The sequence below is a fragment of the Halictus rubicundus genome, chromosome 17, assembly GCF_050948215.1.
Source record: "Halictus rubicundus isolate RS-2024b chromosome 17, iyHalRubi1_principal, whole genome shotgun sequence".
Classification (NCBI taxonomy): Eukaryota; Metazoa; Arthropoda; class Insecta; order Hymenoptera; family Halictidae; genus Halictus; species Halictus rubicundus.
In genome coordinates this window covers 8,053,086-8,072,155 of record NC_135165.1, presented here as the reverse complement: position 1 = coordinate 8,072,155, position 19,070 = coordinate 8,053,086, and the positions used below count along the sequence as shown (strand labels likewise).

General features: G+C 44.5%; 1 protein-coding gene across 1 annotated transcript in view; it reads right to left on the bottom strand.

The window, feature by feature from the left end:
* Positions 1-19,070, bottom strand: part of LOC143362439 (uncharacterized) — a 114,204-nt gene that overhangs the window by 17,908 nt on the left and 77,226 nt on the right. Inside the window, exon 2 of the mRNA XM_076802609.1 lies at positions 645-690. Coding sequence (XP_076658724.1) covers positions 645-690 — 46 coding nt within the window. The remainder of the gene's footprint in view (positions 1-644; positions 691-19,070) is intronic.

Below are 19,070 nucleotides of genomic sequence, written 5' to 3'. Positions count from 1 at the left end.
TATTTAGCTATGTTTAAATTGGTACCGCTTCTTTATTTGACTAGATTTAAATTGGTACCATTCTTTTATTTGACTAGGTTAAAATTGGTACCATTTTTTTATTTAGTTAGGTTTACGTTGGTACCATTGTTTTATTTGACTAACTTTAAGTTGGTACCACTTCTTTATTTTACTAGTTTTAAATTGGTACCACTTCTTTATTTGACTAGTTTTAAATTGGTACCACTTCTTTATTTGACTAGTTTTAAATTGGTACCATTATTGTATTTGACTACGTTAAAATTGGTACCATTTTTTTATTTAGTTAGGTTTACATTGGTACAATTATTTTATTTGACTAGCTTTAAATTGGTACCGATTTTTTATTTGACTAGATTTAAATTGGTACTGTTCCTGCACTTAGCTCATTTTCAATTATTACGATTTTCTCATTTTGCCAGCTTCTAAGTGTTACCATTTTTACCACCATTCAATACTTTTCAATGCCGTTAACCTTCAAGATTTTACCATTTTCTTAGTTGGAACCTTAAGAGCTAAAAAATTGTAAAATTATCTTCGTGAAATTTCTTTAATTAGCTGCCCATTTGCACAGCAATGTTTGCCACCTATTCGTCAATAAATAAATAATTAAATAAATACTGTACCTTACACTGCAGCGAGGCAACGGACAGCAACCACACGATCGCGTAACTGCAACAAAATCAATAGAACCTTTGTTAATACTCGCAACAACATTCTTCACAAAAAACTTACTCTTAAATAACTATTTCTATTCTCGAGTGACTGGAGTCTAGTCCAATCATGAGGCACGTCATTTTCATGTCTCACAATATCCAGGCCAGACAAAGCAACAAAAATTCCTCCAGCAAAGACACACGTCTTTGGAACCTGCAATACCGCAACGTCATAGGATCGAGGCTCAAACAATCGCTGCAGTAATTCAAAGCGATTATACAGCATGCATAAATGCAACAGCTATCAACTGTCAACAGAGTAGAACCTGCAGGAAGATATCGCTTATCTCGATCCCGCGATAACGACAACTTACCACAGCGATCACGCGAAGTGAAACTCAATTCGCATGCAAAATCCGTAACGAAAATCCTTGTCTCACGGAATCCTGCAGCACTAAGAGATCAAGGATGAAAGCCAAGGCCTTCCAATTCCAAACCTTGTCATCCAATGCTGTTGCAGAAGGATTGAACGCGTTGTTGGTTAATTTCTCAGGAGAAAGAACAGTCTGAGAAAGCGGCGAACGCTCACGTCGGCCGTTTGCACGTCCGTTTACGCGGCACCACGTGATTCCGCCATAATAGCGAAATACAACGGCTGATAGAATCGCGGGGAACCATAATCGGATCATTGCCACGCGTGACTCGGTCTATCTTGGACAAGGATCGAGAGAATCCTCGTCGATGCGTCAGCGAGTGCGCGCGGCGAGCATGCGAAAACCGCTTTCCGGGGACCCTGCGACGGAAAAGGGCCCGAGATCCTTGGGCCCCGACCACCGTCGGACTCATGGGAACCCGCGGGGCTCGCTGGGAACGAGCCGCGTGAGTCACGTGAAAGATCATCAAGATACTTTCCAGCGACCTAATGTCAAAACCGTCGGGCTAGGTGACTTTCTTCAAAAGGATCTAATATTTAACAGATCATCCCCCTTCTGTCTCTACCTTTTTTCAGGTTGGTAGCTGAACGTTCGGCATAAAATTCTAAAGCACATTTTTTGGTCGATTTTTGTAGAAACAGGCTTATTCGTTTATGGGCTTATCTTATTGCTAAAAAGTAAATCGTTCGCAGACATTTTCATGCTGATGATACACATGATCGGTGCACACGAGCGGAACGCATCAGTGGTAAGCATGTGGAGCTAGATCTCTAGACGAGGTTTGATCGAAAGCATTGTGCAATTAGAGAAAAGGAACACAGCGAGATGATGGATCTCTTTGGAACGGTGATCTAATGCGTTGCGATCCGTGTCGTGCTCGGTTCTAGTAGATCCCAGCCGATGAATTCGTTCTCTTCCCCCTTTCACGGCCAGTTCCTCCTCCTCCACCTCCTACAAGCTTTTCTTCGTCGACTGCCTCCTCACTGCTCTAGCACTTTAGTCTTCCCCAACTAACTCGCCTCTCTTCTTACTCGTGTTCCGTCTGTTGCACTTCATCGACTTCCTTTCTACGCTGTAACGGGTTTCCTTCTTTGACATCGATCTCGCCGGTTTTAACCCCATGCGGTCGGCCTGTCTCACGCGAGTAACTAGCCGCCGCGCTCGCGTGATCGGGGTGAGTGACACTTTTGGTGGCGGGTTTTAACCACAGAAGCGTAAGGGTTCAAATCTCCGTCAGAAATTTTTGGGGAACTTTGAACCTGTGTATGGCATCTTTTCGATCTTTTCACTCCTTTTATCATTTATCTCAGCTTCTTTTTGCCAATTCTTTTTATCATTTATCTCAGCTCATTTTTATCAATTTATTTTTAATTGTACTAGAAGAAATATTTATCTCAGTTTCTTTCCGTCAATTCTTTTTATCATGTATCTCAGCTCATTTCTATTAAATTATTTTTAATTGTACTAGAAGAAATATTTATCTCAGTTTCTTTCCGTCAATTCTTTTTATCATGTATCTCAGCTCATTTCTATTAAATTATTTTTAATTGTACTAGAAGAAATATTTATCTCAGTTTCTTTCCGTCAATTCTTTTTAGCATTTATCTCAACTCATTTTTATCAATTTATTTTTAATTGTACTAGAAGAAATATTTATCTCAGTTTCTTTCCGTCAATTCTTTTTGTCATGTATCTCAGCTCATTTCTATTAAATTATTTTTAATTGTACTAGAAGAAATATTTATCTCAGCTTATTTCTGTCAATTTATTTTTAATTGTTCCTGAAGAAATGTTGGAAACTGTTCGATTTAATGTTTCAATCAGAACCTTTCGATCTATTCGTTTCAATAATTTCAATGTATTTGATTTGTTGAATCTCTTGCACGAAAAGACTTTTGGCAGACTACCTAGCAGCATAGTCAGTATATGAATCATCAGCTCCAAATCCCGTGCGCGTTCATGCCGTATCTACCACGGTCGATTGGGTTCTTAGGTCACCGTTGAAAATCGCCCGTCCACTTTTCATCTCTCCTGCTGCGTCTAGTCTCGGTTGCTTCTAGCTAACAGAAATCCAACCGTAATCGACCTAACCGCACAATAACACGGCCTCGAACATCTGTCGACAGCTCGAGGAACGCTTCCATCGTCGAGAGTGCTACGCTTCGCCGCGGTTTGCTTCGTTGCGATTGGTTTCGCGTGCGAAAACGCGGACGTCCGCCCACGCGGCGATGAAAGGACGCGTGCACGAGCGGATTGGAGCGCTGCAGGGCGAAGTGAGGCATTGCAGAGCGGAGCAGGAGAAAAGAGGTGCGTTCACAGTTCGGAGCGTTTGCAATTTGGAGACTTGCAATTCTGAGCGTTTGTAATTCGGAGCCATAAAATTTGGAGCGTTTGAAATTCGGGGCGTTTGCAACTTGGAGCCTTGCAATTCGGAGCGCTTGCAATTCGGAGCGTGTGCCATTCGGAGCGTTTGTAATTCGCAGCGTTGCAATTCGGAGCCATAAAATTCGGAGCGTTTGAAATTCGGGGCCTTGCAATTTGGAGCGTTTGCAATTTGGAGCGCTTGCAATTCGGAGCGTTCGCAGTTCGGAGCGTTTGCAATTCGGAGCTTTGCAATTCGGAGCGTTTGTAATTTGGAGCATTGCAATTCGGAGCGTTTGAAATTCGGGGCCTTGCAATTCGGAGCGTTTGCAATTCGGAGCGTTCGCAGTTCGGAACGTTTGCAATTTGGAGCGTTCGCAGTTCGGAGCGTTTGCAATTTGGAGCTATAAAATTCTGAGCGTTTGAAATTCGGGGCCTTGCAATTTGGAGCGTTTGCAATTCGGAGCGTTTGCAATTTGGAGCGTTTGCAATTCGGAGCGTTTGCAATTCGGAGCGTTCGCAGTTCGGAGCGTTTGCAATTTGGAGCCTTGCAATTCGGAGCGTTTGTAATTTGGAGCATTGCAATTCGAAGCGTTTGAAATTCGGGGCCTTGCAATTCGGAGCGTCTGCAATTCGGAGCGTTCGCAGTTCGGAACGTTTGCAATTTGGAGCGTTCGCAGTTCGGAGCGTTTGCAATTTGGAGCTATAAAATTCTGAGCGTTTGAAATTCGGAGCCTTGCAATTCGGAGCGTTTGAAATTCGGGGCCTTGCAATTTGGAACGTTTGCAATTCGGAGCGTTTGCAATTTGGAGCGTTTGCAATTCGGAGCGTTTGCAATTCGGAGCGTTCGCAGTTCGGAGCGTTTGCAATTTGGAGCCTTGGAATTCGGAGCGTTTGTAATTTGGAGCATTGCAATTCGGAGCGTTTGAAATTCGGGGCCTTGCAATTCGGAGCGTTCGCAGTTCGGAACGTTTGCAATTTGGAGCGTTCGCAGTTCGGAGCGTTTGCAATTTGGAGCTATAAAATTCTGAGCGTTTGAAATTCGGGGCCTTGCAATTTGGAGCGTTTGCAATTCGGAGCGTTTGCAATTTGGAGCGTTTGCAATTCGGAGCGTTTGCAATTCGGAGCGTTCGCAGTTCGGAGCGTTTGCAATTTGGAGCCTTGCAATTCGGAGCGTTTGTAATTTGGAGCATTGCAATTCGAAGCGTTTGAAATTCGGGGCCTTGCAATTCGGAGCGTCTGCAATTCGGAGCGTTCGCAGTTCGGAACGTTTGCAATTTGGAGCGTTCGCAGTTCGGAGCGTTTGCAATTTGGAGCTATAAAATTCTGAGCGTTTGAAATTCGGAGCCTTGCAATTCGGAGCGTTTGAAATTCGGGGCCTTGCAATTTGGAACGTTTGCAATTCGGAGCGTTTGCAATTTGGAGCGTTTGCAATTCGGAGCGTTTGCAATTCGGAGCGTTCGCAGTTCGGAGCGTTTGCAATTTGGAGCCTTGGAATTCGGAGCGTTTGTAATTTGGAGCATTGCAATTCGGAGCGTTTGAAATTCGGGGCCTTGCAATTCGGAGCGTTTGCAATTCGGAGCGTTCGCAGTTCGGAACGTTTGCAATTTGGAGCGTTCGCAGTTCGGAGCGTTTGCAATTTGGAGCTATAAAATTCTGAGCGTTTGAAATTCGGGGCCTTGCAATTCGGAGCGTTTGAAATTCGGGGTGTTGCAATTCGGAGCCTTGCAATTCGGGACGTTGTAATTCGGAGCCCTGCAGTTCTGATCGAAACATTGCATAGCGGAGCAAAGCATCAGAGAGCAAAGCGGATTGTGTAGCAGTGATTAACGGCCATCCTGGATCCCCCGTGCAACGATCCGCGAGCGCGTCCCACGACTAACACCTTCCGCTCCATTTACCGGCGCTGCCTACGAGCAAATAATTACCAGCCGGCCGAACAGGATGATACGCGAGCGCCACGCAAACAAGAAAACCGTACGAAATGTCTTAACGAGACCTGGCCGGCACAGTTCGCCGCCTTCCCTCGCTATGAACTGCCGACACGCGGATCCATTACTCAACCGGCCATTAAGCGCACGCCTGTCGCTGCGTTTTCTAGCCCCTTCTTTGCCCCTCACCCACCCTTCCCTTCGCTTACCGCGATTTATGGACAACCCTTTTTCTTGCAGATTGATCAATATTGGCTGCCCGGGACCTGTGGTTCAAGGATTTCAATCGGCGCGAGTGCACCATTGGTTCGGAGTAATTTATTGACTGCCCTTTGAAAGTGGGACAACAATGAGAGCCAGCTGAATGATCTCCTCTGATCTAGAGGGGAATTTAGGACCTGACTGTAGTTAGACCTGACCCCCCTGTAGTTTTGATCTTGTGACCTGATTGACCCCCGTTTGCTTTTGTGACCTGACTGACACCCCCCCCCCCCCTTGAGTTTGCGACCTGATTGACATTCCTTTGATTTTGAGGGGAATTTGGGACGTGATAGACCCCTACGATTTTGATTTTGGGAATTAACCAATACTTCTTCGATTTTGAGGGGAATTTGGGAAGTGATGGACCGCCCTGTAATTTTGATTTTGGGACCTGACCGACCCCTCTTTAATTTTGAGGGAAATTTGGGACCTGAGCGAACCCTCTTTAATTTTGACGGAAATTTAATATAGATTTTTATGAAAATTTGGGACATGATTGACCCCGTTTGAAATTCTGTTAAAAAATCTAGAAAGCTTAATAAAACCGACATTGACGATATTAATCCACCATTTGTTGTCAATTGTTAATGGAAACGATATTCCAGCGATGTATGCGAGCACGTACATTGTGGTCACCCGGTATACACGGCAAGTACACGGTACCTGGCATCGAGTTCAAATTCAACGACTAAATAGTTGCAGAAAGACAGGCATTTCTTCTTTTTGTCGAACATCACCTCGAACACTCGCCAATAAACACACGCTCGCCATAATCACTATTATACAGCGAGTAATGGGACGCTCGCGGCTCGCGTAATTTCTGTTATTCGCATAAACGCGCGCATCAACTCCTCCAGGCGCGGCAGAAATTGACTTTCCTTCTCGCTTGTCAAACGCTGCTTTTTATTGCGAGGTCAGGAAAAGGCTCGGTAAAAACCATTAAACGTGAAATAAAATTGCAACCTGTTTCAAGCAGGACATCCCTCGGGCGAAGCTCTAAAGATCTAGATACACCTGAAGCAGCGGGACTCCACCTTGCAGAAAACGCTCATCTTTCATCGAATAACCAAATTTATCTTGAAGTACCATCTTCCGGCGGACTGTTTTTTTCCCCGTAAGAAAATAACCGGACGTACACCATTAGTCTTTGGAACTGTCCACCCCAGTGTAATTACTCCGTGCTGATGACATCTGGGCGATGCTGGTAGTGGGGTGGACAGTTATTATGCCTGTCAACGTCAGTCGTACGAAGTTTTACTAAACCGGCTCCGCTGCAATTATTACGAAAACTTGGGCGAGATCTGCTGAACTTGTGCCGGTGTGAGACCTAGCGTAGAACTGGTCCGCAATTAGTGACAAAATTAAGACAGACTTTCACAGTCTCAGGTACACGATATTTCAATTTCTAAAAATGCCCGAAGGGTTGAAACATGAAATTGACGTCTTCGCCGACCCTAACCCCGCGTTCCCGACCGAATCAACTCGCGTAATTGCTCGGTCGGAAATTGCCGGCTCGCGGAGCGAAATGAGTCGATGGCGTGGGAGGGGTGGGGGGCAAAAAGGAGTCTGGCCCGAAGGTGGATCGTCTTTTGATTCCGTTATCCGTGCGTCAGGTAGCGGGTGCCAGAGAACGCTTCGATCCGCCGCGGGGCAAAGCGGAAAAGCCGCGCGAGAGCGCCCGTGAATCCGCGTCCAAGTCCGCGGGAACGGTAATTGCGATGACCAGGGCGTCGCCGTTCGATCGAGGGCCGATTAGCGCCGCGACGCCCCCAGGCGGATCCGTCTGAGAGCTGCCAGGAACGCGACCCTGCTGAGAATCGAAAACCTCTCATCTCAGAATACAGTTACGCATTTGAAATTCAACATGAGATTGTCGGACGACAATGTTGCTGAAGAAATTATTGCGATCCTTGCAAATCGCTAATATTCATTGTGGATGCTCATCGATGCTGAACAAGTGGTAAATCGATGCTGAGAAAATAGTTCGATAATGCTAGAAGTATTAATTGGAAGCTAAAAACCAAGGTCATTTCAATGTCACAGCAGCTATTTCGTTATTTAAGGCGGTGGCCCCGCCGTGCATCCCCTCCATAACTCCGTACGCGTACACGAGATTTGCAAGGGTACGGGAGGCCCGCTCTCATTTGTTAACAATGCAAAAATAGTACTGTTCTGTAGTCAAAATCGCTAGATAAAAGTTCAATCTAGGGTGGAAAGGTCCTCAGAAGTCCTACTTTTGCGTTTTTTAGTCGTAATTTGCAATATTCAGCAGCATACTGCTTGTCGAGTGACATTATCGTAAATATCGAGAGATTCAGAGCTCGTATGGAGTTCGTAGGACCTTTCCTAAATTACGGCTAAAAAACGCAAAAGTAGGACTTCTGAGGACCTTTCCACCCTAGATTGAACTTTTATCTAGCGATTTTGACTACAGAACAGTACTATTTTTGCATTGTTAACAAATGAGAGCGGGCCTCCCGTACCCTTGCAAATCTCGTGTACGCGTACGGAGTTAGGGAGGGGATGCACGGCGGGGCCACCGCCTTAAGTACCAAAAATTTGTAAATATTTGATACTCAAGATCACTCGAAGGTGATGACACCGTAGGTCATTGATTTCGGCTTGACCTCAGATATCGCGTCATACCAACAAAAATACGTGGTTACATACAAAAGAAAACATCGATGACCTTGAGATCTCGAAAAGAGAAATAGTCTTCAGGAAGAAATTATTTTCACCACAATACGAGTCCCCTTGAACCGAATAGTTTGCCCTTGCGACATTTCGCGTAGCGAACAAAATGGCAGAGATATCGGCTGGTGACAGTGTTAGTGGGACACCCTGTAGACGGTATGCGTGAATTACTTCGTCGACACGCATAGCCACGCGGTTAGAAAGAAGCGTTCGAGGTTTCCTTCGAGCAGAGTTTCACGGGGGTGTAGACCCAAAGAACTGCGACTGCAAGGAAAGAGGGGTCGATATGCACGGCTGCATCCGTGCACACTGTCTACATGACGCGGTCGCAAAACCTTCGAAGAAGGGTGAAGGATTGTTTCTCGGGTCTCGGGGCCGCTTCCGCGACAAAATTCTCGCTCGAACGATCGCCGCCGGCTTCGGGTCGGGTTCTCACAGCTCCTCAACTTCACCAGCGGCGGCAGAAGAGCAATATCCCCCCAAGGCTCCCGGGGAACAATAGACCCGGCTCGCGCGGCGGTAGATTGAGCGACTTTAACCTTGCAATCAGACAAAACCCGTGAAACGCGGACACCTGGAGCCTGGAACCTATCGGGAACGGTAAAACAGCCATTAACGGCGCGGGGAAAAAGGATAGCGGGCACGGCTTCCCATTCGACGGCAAGAAATTAGCGGCTTTATCGGCTTCGGGGGATCACACGGCACTTTTCGTTTCAATGGCTCGCAGAGCCGAGACAGCTTAGGCTTCCGAGGCTCCACTGTTCCCTCGGTACCATGATCGATAAATAAATGGGATTCTTGGACGACGTACGTGCGCATTAGTGTCACGGTCCGTGGAGACGACCAGGCTTACAGTAGTCCTCTCAGAATCCTGGTTCTTCGATAGTTCGCTCTACAGGTGACTCAAAATTACGGAAACTCGTTTGAAAAAATTGGCTACTTTATCTTCGCCTGGCGAACGTAGAGGTCTACCAATCGCTATTTAGTATACAATATAAAATTCGCAGTCTACTAATAATAATGTGTTCCACCGCTAGAAATCGTTTAGCAAGCAAGATGAGATGTCTTGCACAGAGGTGTAGCCATCTCTCTCTCTCAATTCTTTCAGCGATTTTCAACAACGTGTTCATAATGCACATTCTTCTACAATGTCTTGACGTAATGTGTGTTCTTCAACGTGAAATAATAGTCTCTGTCTATTTTCGTTGGCGGCCGCATGCTCGAGGGTCGCGTCAAGGGGTTAACTATACTCAGCGAACCTTGTTACCATTTTCCAGGACTTGAAATTTGAGCCCTGGCAGAACCTGTCCGCCAGCCGGTTCTCACAGTTTCACCTGGACGGACGAGCTTATTAATCGGCCGGCAAAGGTATTCGCGAGGATAAACGCTGACCCCGAATTGCCTGCAATCTTTGGAACTTACGAGGATGCACCACGGTTTTCCATGCACGAGCGGACCACGAGGACTGTACACGCTGCTTAATGATAGAAGCCTGATTAAGACGGTAGCTCTCCCCCTCTTCTCTTCCTCTTCCTAATTATCGGATTCCCTTGGCCAGAGCGCTTTTATCCGTGGGATCCGCAATTGTGCGTGAAAGGAGCCCAGGTTCTCACTGGTTTTTGACGGTGACTGAGCGCTTTTCTCGAACATTATGCTGATTCAGATGATTTTGTGAGAATGTTCCGCGGCTGCGTCATCGCTGGAACCTTGCGGAGGATTTGCTACCCTGTTGTAAGACAGCTAACTTCGACTGTGGGATTGCGTGTAGGATCCCTCGAGTAGCAAAGACACTTTGCTAAAAATAACAGTGTCCTACAACACACGCTTTTAGTATTCCTAAATAATAATAGTGGCAGCTGGCGTTTTATGTTTCTTCTTCGGCAAATTCTTTTATTTCACCATTGTAAATAGACTGCATTAATTGTAAGATACATATTTATTTCTTTTTTTAATAGTTCTAGTTCAGTTGAAAATAACACAACAGTATTAGAGAATTCTTTGAATAATTTTACTGTTTTACAGAATGTTTTTATAAATGCATAAAATCCGCAGTATAATTATAGCTATCATTGTAAAATATGTACAATATTTTCCATTGGAAGGTCGTCTTCTCTTATTAAAAAGAAATACTGAACAACTTCAGGAAAGTTTAAACAAAGCTAAAAATTTCAAATGGCAATGGGTGACATTGAAATGACCTTGAAGTCATCTTAAAAGTACGTCAACATAGAGAAGATTTGTATCAACCAAAAAATATCCTGTTCGAAAGGGGACGAGTACAATTCGAAGCGTGATTTGAGACGAGCAATATTTTGGAAAATAACCATGCGCTACACTTGAGCCAGAACACCATCAGAACGCCATCATCTGAATTCAATTTTCCCCGGCTAAATCGTCGAAAGATCGCGCGTCGGGCACCGGTAAACGACAGGAGACAGGTCTGGGAACCTGTATTCCCAAGGCGATCGTAGTTCATTACGCATCGTTAAGCACCGCTAACATCGATCCGATTACTTCCGCCAAATATTATGCCCGTCCACAAGTGATCCCTTTCGAACGATTCGCTAAATCGTCGATAATGTCTGCGGCATCGCGGCGACAGGTTCGATTTATCGCCGGCGATCCCTATCTCGGTATTACATTCAACTATCCGCTGTCAATATCTCCGGTCAGGGTAACGTTCCCGGTGATGAATTGCCCGTTCACCGGTCTCCGCGATCATCGTTGCCATTACACGGTCCCTCGAGGATGCTCGAAATCGCGAGAAAAATCGGCGTTACATAAGCCTCGTCTTCCGCTCTTCTAATTAATATGCTAAGACGGTGTCTTCATTAAGTGCCGGCACGCATGAATCGCTATAATCGCGCTCGCGCCGCGCCATATTCGCAATACGAGGCTGTTTTGCTCGTTCTGCTCGCGTTTATGCACTCCCGCAGCTCCGTGAATTTGCATTTAAACGCAATTAAGACGAGGAAGCGCCGCCCAGGCGTCGCGCGTGACCCAGTTGTGATTTATTGTCGAGGAAACAGTCATAATCGAACCTTCGGGGATGCGTACACTCGACCGTGATCATGCTACTGGGTTTATATTGTTGATTAGAGCCCGCATTCGAAGGGGTCGACAAGTAGATGGCGAATGTTTCACGTTTGTCATAAGTATTCACACGTAGTTCCGCAATCGTCCATTTTGAAATTGAAATAGCTCCTGAAGATACAGTAAACGTGTTTTCTTCATTTTCTCCAACTCGATTGAAACGCCTCAATTACAATAAAACTAATCTCCACGCGCCACGAACTATCTTCAATTAAGTTTTATAACTGCAACCAATTTTAACAGCTTCGGATTCTGTTCGATAGACACATACTTCACGCTCAGAACAAATTATAGGTTCCATTAAATTCGCTATCGCAAGAAACTTCAGAAATGCTGTATCTTGCTCGCATAATTGAGAGCCGTCTCTCCAGCTTGGCGATTCTTTCCACTTTCCGAGTTCGATTAGAAATACATAATTGGAAACATCTGAGTCATCGTAGCCCGACTAAATTAGCCATCGGCAATTTCATGACAGCACAAAATAAATATAAATGAGTCGGTTTATTCTCGCAACAATAAGGAATGATTTTTCGAATTACCCACTCGTCCTGTATCGCTCGATGAAACGTATCTAGCGTGCACTGAATTAGCTGTCATTAACGTGACCAGCACAGAAAATAAATACAGATGACTTGTTCCAGTCCAGCAACTAAGCAACAATTTTCCAAGTTGATTTTCGTGCGTTGCTGGACAATTTTCCAGTAGACATTTTACAAAGGATCGACCTGAAGGAAATGGCATGTGTTCTGGGAAATCCGGAAAGCAGGCTCAAATGAAAAAAGAGAGAAAAACCAGCCAAGAAAACCAGTCGAGAATCCTGGATACCTAGCGACATGCTGAACATTATCCGACATTTATGAACGCAATTTCTGCTAGCATAACTGCGACATCTAGAGGCAACAGTTTTACGACTGTGATATCAATGACACCGACTAAAATGCTTCTCCGGTAGCGCAACGACGTTAACAGTCCTCTGATACGTTTTTGCCTGACCGTCATTAAAAATTCCATAAATTTCCGGCCACGTGTCAGAAAATAATCAAACGGAATAAATAAATTATATCCTTGTCCACGGATCTATGAAGTGCAATGTTTGAGGGGACGTATTTTCCTCGTGATCCAGGGCAAGAAGCTGCTAAAGATAATGCTACATTCACAGGGAACGCGATACGGGACGAGGCGACGTTGCATTAAATTTCGTTGACCTTAATTACCGTCATAAATCGATCGACGAGAACCATTAAATCCGCGAATCCACGGAATCCTATTAAATTGAATTTACGTTTGCAGTGAACGCCGTAAATTGGCTGCGCGAATTGAAATCATTAACTGGGAAGGAGCGGAACGATCGAACTGTTGCAAGTTGGAAAATAATGCACATATTGTGTTCTGTGGTTAGTGTTTGATGTAAGGAGCAAGCTGATTAACGTGTTATTCTGTTTCTATTAAACCGTGTGTTTGTTTACCAAAATGTCATGAAATCGTTCGAACTGGGCCAGGTTTGTGGGACGTTAGAAAATAAATGAAGGATCGCAACGGTCCGCAACGGAACTGGTATCACTCGCGTCATTCTCAGAGGAGGATCCGATGAATCAGGTTCGACCGTTCAAGGTCATCGATCGGAGGATGGCTCTCGCATGTATTTATATGATCGCGGATCGGCTGTCGGTTAGTGCCGCTATTTCGAAGCGTTTAACTCTCTGGTCTCTCCCCCCCCCCCTTCTCTCTCTCTCTCTCTCTCTCTCTCTCTCTCTCCATGGCGGTACACCGGTAGTTACATCATTACAAGCTAATAGCTCACGATGACGCACGGCCGACGCGGACGTCGAATTACGATGCTGGATTAATGTTCAGACCGATGGCTACCGTTCCAGGATCCATCGAGAGAGACCCTAATCGAACGGGCCACGACCCCAAATGCCTCGACGTGTTCTTGCGCCTACGCCTGCCCGCTGACTGAGACCTCATCTTCGCTGACATTAGACGGGAACCTTTCAAAACCGATGACCTCTCGACACTTCTCAACCGAGCTGCGAATTCGCCACTTTACCAGAATTTTTTTTTTGGTAGGTTTTTATCGGTGGATTTTGAAATTATAGACTAGCTGTCAAATTTTTAAACCCTTGTATTTATTTCCTCACAGTTAGAATGATTAGAACTTCTTTGTGCTTAATAGCCTGCCTGTAGGAAAAGAGTATTTTTCATTATCGTATGTCTACAATTTAAATGTCTGCAAAGTAAATTGTCCTTTTCTATTAGAAATTAGAGATTTTCGGTTTTTTCGCATTTTCATTAAGAATTGTAGAACATTTGTGCAAAAGGATTTGTTAGAAATCGTAAAATGAACGTAGTTATAGGAGTTTGAAGAATGCAAATAGAAAAATATATAACTCGTGTAATTTTGATTATTTTTACTTGAAGAAATCACACATGCACTTCAAATACCACTAAATATGAGTACAAAATCCCAACGCGAAAGGTTGAATAGCACTTTTGAAAAAAATTCCTCAAAAATCGTGCAAAAACGGCCTCGAAAGCCAGAGTACTCCGTGAAAAACGTAGTTCTAGTCATTGTAAAGAAACCAATTTCCGCAAGGGGTTAAAACTGCTACTTATTATGTATTTAATTACTAAACTCTGGAACGACGATTACTTAATCATATTATAGTATACAACCAGCCAATAAATTATACCCAACGCATGATACAAAATCCCCGTAACAAATTAAACCTGATCGCTGAATTTCTTTCACCGCGAATAGATATAAATCGCGTTTAATAAACTAATGTATCCACAAAGACAGTTAGCAAAACAAATTACCGGGCGGAGAACCGCTAAGTGGATTTAATAAAGTCGATCGCGTAGTATTAAAGGGCATTAAGCCGCGGGGAACGTCTAAGGAGGCTCTAAATTCGACGATCTTTGCTGGCGATCGTAGCCGCCGGTATCGATCTTCATAAATCCCCTGTAAATCTCGGTCGGTTCAGCACGGAAAGCCGGCGATTACATAAATTTCTTGCTCGGCAGCCGTAACGCTTCGCAAAAAAGAACCCAGACGACTCGGCGGAAAAAAAGAAACCGGGACTACACGGATCGATGTCATAAATTCATATTTCTCAGCGTTTGTGCAGGATAATGCGCGCCTATAAGGTACGTGCTCGCCAACAATCCGTGATTTGCGGTTAACCGATCCTGTGAGCGGCGCGTTGTTCTGCCAGTTAAAGCAGAATCGACAAATTGTTCAAGATCTGACCCCAGAATCGCTTCTTTTCATGGATCCGATCGATGTCGTTATGCAAACGTGCAAACTAAACGTTTGGACAGAGATGGAGGACCGTAAGAGAACGTGCAGTGTCAATTTTCAGAGTGTATTTAACTGATATACAGTTTTCTCCGTCTGCGACCTTGAACGAGCTTGAGTAATTATAGTCCCCGTTATATTGCTATAAAACACTATTACTATTGTTATGGAACCATTAATGTTTTATGGCATCGTGCGTGCCCCATAAATGTTCGAAATCTGGAGTAAACACAGACATTGAGAAGATAAATGGTACAAAACAAAAAATCATTTGTGACGAGAATCGTAAAAAGAAATTGTGGATGTAGCTTAAAATTAGAAAGGTCAACAAAAATACAGACCACAAATGGGTAATGAAAAGTTCTCCAAAAAGAAAAATTAAAAAATGGAGTTTACCAGGGAACTCCGCGAGCATTTAGTGGGACACGCGCTCGCGTAAACGCGCCGCGCCGGTGCACGCATGATCGCTAGCCTAACGGGTTCCCGTCGGCGAGCTAATTCCCGATAATCGCCATAAAACAGGGAGTCGCGCGACTTTAATGCCCGGCCGGTCTATAGAAGAGAGCCGATGAATTTCGTGCGATACACACGGGTCGCGTTTATTTAACATAATTAAATCGAACGGGTCGGCGGATGCGCCGATTCAGGATTAACGGAACCCTTGATCGCGTCCTGCGGAGCACTTGCTGTCCGAGTCCCCGAGAAAGAGAAAGAGAGAAAAAGAGGGAGTGATAGAGAGAGAGAGAGAGAGAGAGAGAGAGAGAGAGAGATGCTCCCTCCGTTGGTTGTTGCGATCTGTTTTCCCTGCGTTTAACTCCCTTTAATTCGATACGAATCCGGTCGTTAAAGCGAAATGCGCCGCGGCTACAGCCTGTAATAATGTTCCATCGGCCGGTGCTTTACTTCTTGTGTGCCTAACTTCTTCGATCTAACGCAAGGGGCTGCGCCTTTGCATTCCTTCCGCGCTGATCTACGCTGATCGCCTCCCATTTTTGATGCTTAGATTATGACGAGACCCGGCAACAGTCCTTTGAAATTCTTCTGAGATACATTCTTCGTTCGCGCATAATGACTGTACTGCGGATTTGATGCATTTATAACAACAATGGGTAGATACGAATTAAAATAGTGGGAGGATTAAGAGAGACAGCAATGTATTATTTTCCACTTACTAAAATTAGTGAAGAAGGTCAGAATTTTTTACTTGGCTCGTGTGCTTTACAATCGATCGACAACATTTTTAAGCTGCATAAAGATCCGTTGTCCAATAATAACTAGTTTGTTTAATCTTGAATACCTTGAATAAGGTATTGAGGACCTTGAATAAGTTCTCGCTGTTTCTTTTACAAAATAAAAGCTTTTACCCAATGTCCTTGCTTCTGGATCATTCCTAAAACTTTTAAACGTTATGAAACAGTTGACTCATCTACTTGTAATGTTTTTCCAAGTTCTGCTAGCGTCTGACATCGGTCTTGATCGAGTAATTCCTCCAACTTTTTTCGGTGCGCCAGAACGTTCTTTATCCTCAAGTTCAAAATCATTATTTTTGAAGCGTCGAAACCAGTCTCTGCATGTCGTATCCGACAAAGCATTGTCACCATAAGTCTCAACAAGAATTCCATGTGCTTCAGCTGCAGATTTCTTTTGAATAAAGTAGTGCAATAAAATTCCCCGCAAATACACTTTATTTGGCACAAAAGTAGACATTTTCACAACTAAGAAAAAATTTCTTTGTTTACACTAAAGTGAACTACCATACACTGATATTTAAGGTTAGATACACTATTGCCTTGCATGTGTGTTACCATTCGAAATTCCACGAACGGGGTACTGCTACTGCCATTTTTGAAGAAACAGCGAGAACTTATTCAAGGTCCTAATATGTTTGACGTATTTTATTCTGTACACCAGATCAACGAAATAAAAGCATTTTATTTGTTGAGATGTTACGAATGTCTAATTTCACACAGCATCATATTTCACATTGAGCAGCATTTGCAACAATTTATTTCCCGCAGCATTCGAGCCTAAAGTCGCCATAGCGCGGCGAGTGCTCGCCTAACCGCGCGTTGAAGCTCCCCGGCGCGGCGCGGCGCGGCGCGACAGCAGCGCCTGCCGCGCTTAGAGTACTTTCCTCGACCGTTTCATCCTAACCGCTGCCGACCGCTATTAAAACTTCAAACCACCGTGTACCGGGGCATCATCTCGGCAAAGTTATTTGTCGAATCTTGCCGTGGTCGAAAGGTGTCAGTGCTCGAAAAAGGTGCGGAGAGAAGCAACCGGCCGCCATCTGTTCGTTTTTTACGACCTCGCCACGTTCCACCGGCGCTCGCCGGCAATTATGCCAAGTTACCGATGGCATCCGCGACACACGGGCTACCTACTACCATCCAGACGGTCCGCAGAGATGATTCTGACCCCGTTTTACGGAAGACGAGCCCGGCGATGGCCATCGGACCGTGAATAAATTATACGCGGCGCGGCGAGTTCATATTTCTTGCCCGGACGTAATAGGAATGATTCCGCGCGGGCCCGATTTTCCACCGTTGATTTTATCGATCTCCGGATCAGACCCCGGCTGGATCACCGCTGCTCGATCGTAGTGGATCGGCTCCTCTCGAGCCGAGCCCCATCGGAATTCAATTTTACTCTTATCGGCGGACGTTTATTAAAACGAGAAAGGAGCATCGAGAGATGACCGTTCTTTCGTGACGCGCGTTATCGAACCGTTCTCCAGCGACAGCGGAATGAAATAAGGCGCAGATAAACTGAAAAACCTAATCGGGAGTAACGAATGATCCGCGCGTTCAGTTACCGTTGCTTTTAATCAGTGACCGACGGAGGAGTACTCGCAACTAAAATATTTCCAGAGTACAGTTCCTACACGATTTAAGCTAAACTGTGCCACAATCATTCGTTTGAAACAATTACTTTCGTACGTATCTCTACAATTATTCTGTGAATTTTTATAATCGCATATGTACAGAGTCAGTTCGAGAGTTGGAAACAATTATTTCTACTGTATCCCGAAAACAGTTTTATCTCCACTGACTTTTCGGTTTCAACATAAATATTTTAGATTTAGTTGCAACTCCATTGCGAGCACATACATGTATTGCTCTATATATGTCGCCGAGGTCTGGATGATAAACGTCGCGGAATTATCCCCACTTCCGCGGCGTATACCCCGTGAGGGGCAGCGAAGCTCGACTATGTCTCCTTGACGATACACGATATATCGAGAATTAATTGATTTCACTTGTTAAATGAAAAATAATGTTGGAGAATCCTGAAATTATTCGTGGAAAAAAGTTTTGTTTTTCGCACGTCACCATAATTGTATATCTCTGCACCCCTAGAGCGAGGTCAAGAGAATAAAAATGATTTTATTTCAGCCAATTATTTCCAGCGCGTCTTGCCACAAATCAAGTCGTTTCAATCAACACTTCCAATTTGTACACATTAAATAGGCTTTTGCAAACATTCCTACGAGACGCTGACAAATAAAGTACATCTTGAAATACTACCTTACTTAAACGAAAGTATTTCAACAGGTATGTCCATGACTTTTTTATGGGGAACGTTCCCAACCCCGTGAATCAGACACGAACGAATGATTCGTGAAGCAAGTTACCGTTGCTTTTAACCGGGTTCGATGCGAGCCCGAGATTAGGCTAATGCGCCGCTCGCAATAATTATTATATCCACTGGTCGCCTCCAGGCGTGAAAGCGAGCCCTGAAAAACCCCGTTAATGAATTCAATACATTTCGTGCATCGAGAGAAGGCGATTCTCGCGATTTTCCCGCGTTCTTATAAAAAGAACCGAGCACTCTCGAAAGAAACCAGAATCGACTTAAATTGATCTTGATGGTGTACTAATTGCGAATCCCGGCAGAATCCGGAGAGCCGGTAATTGCTCGATCGCAACACTCGGAAATTCGCAGGCTCCCGATGAAATTATATTTCATGCGGTTTTGATATTGCGATGTTAGACGGCCTAATCGATTGCGCGATATGGTAGCCGGTTAACTAATGGCCACTTTGGTTAACGTTTTCGCGTGAATACGCGAGATACATATTTACCTTGGATTTTTTCTCGCCCGCGAATGATCGAATGAGATAAGAATTGTGTAACAGGATGATGATGCTGGTTCGGATCGTGTTGCTCGTAGGGTAGATTGATACCGGGAATCATAATTTCGAGGGAATGCGAGGTAATTTGAACGACGATTATCTGGCCTCGGACATTTACGGCTAGGCTAAACAGAGGAGCAGTTACGCGCTGATTATAATGGTTCGGACAGAACGCTCATTATAAAA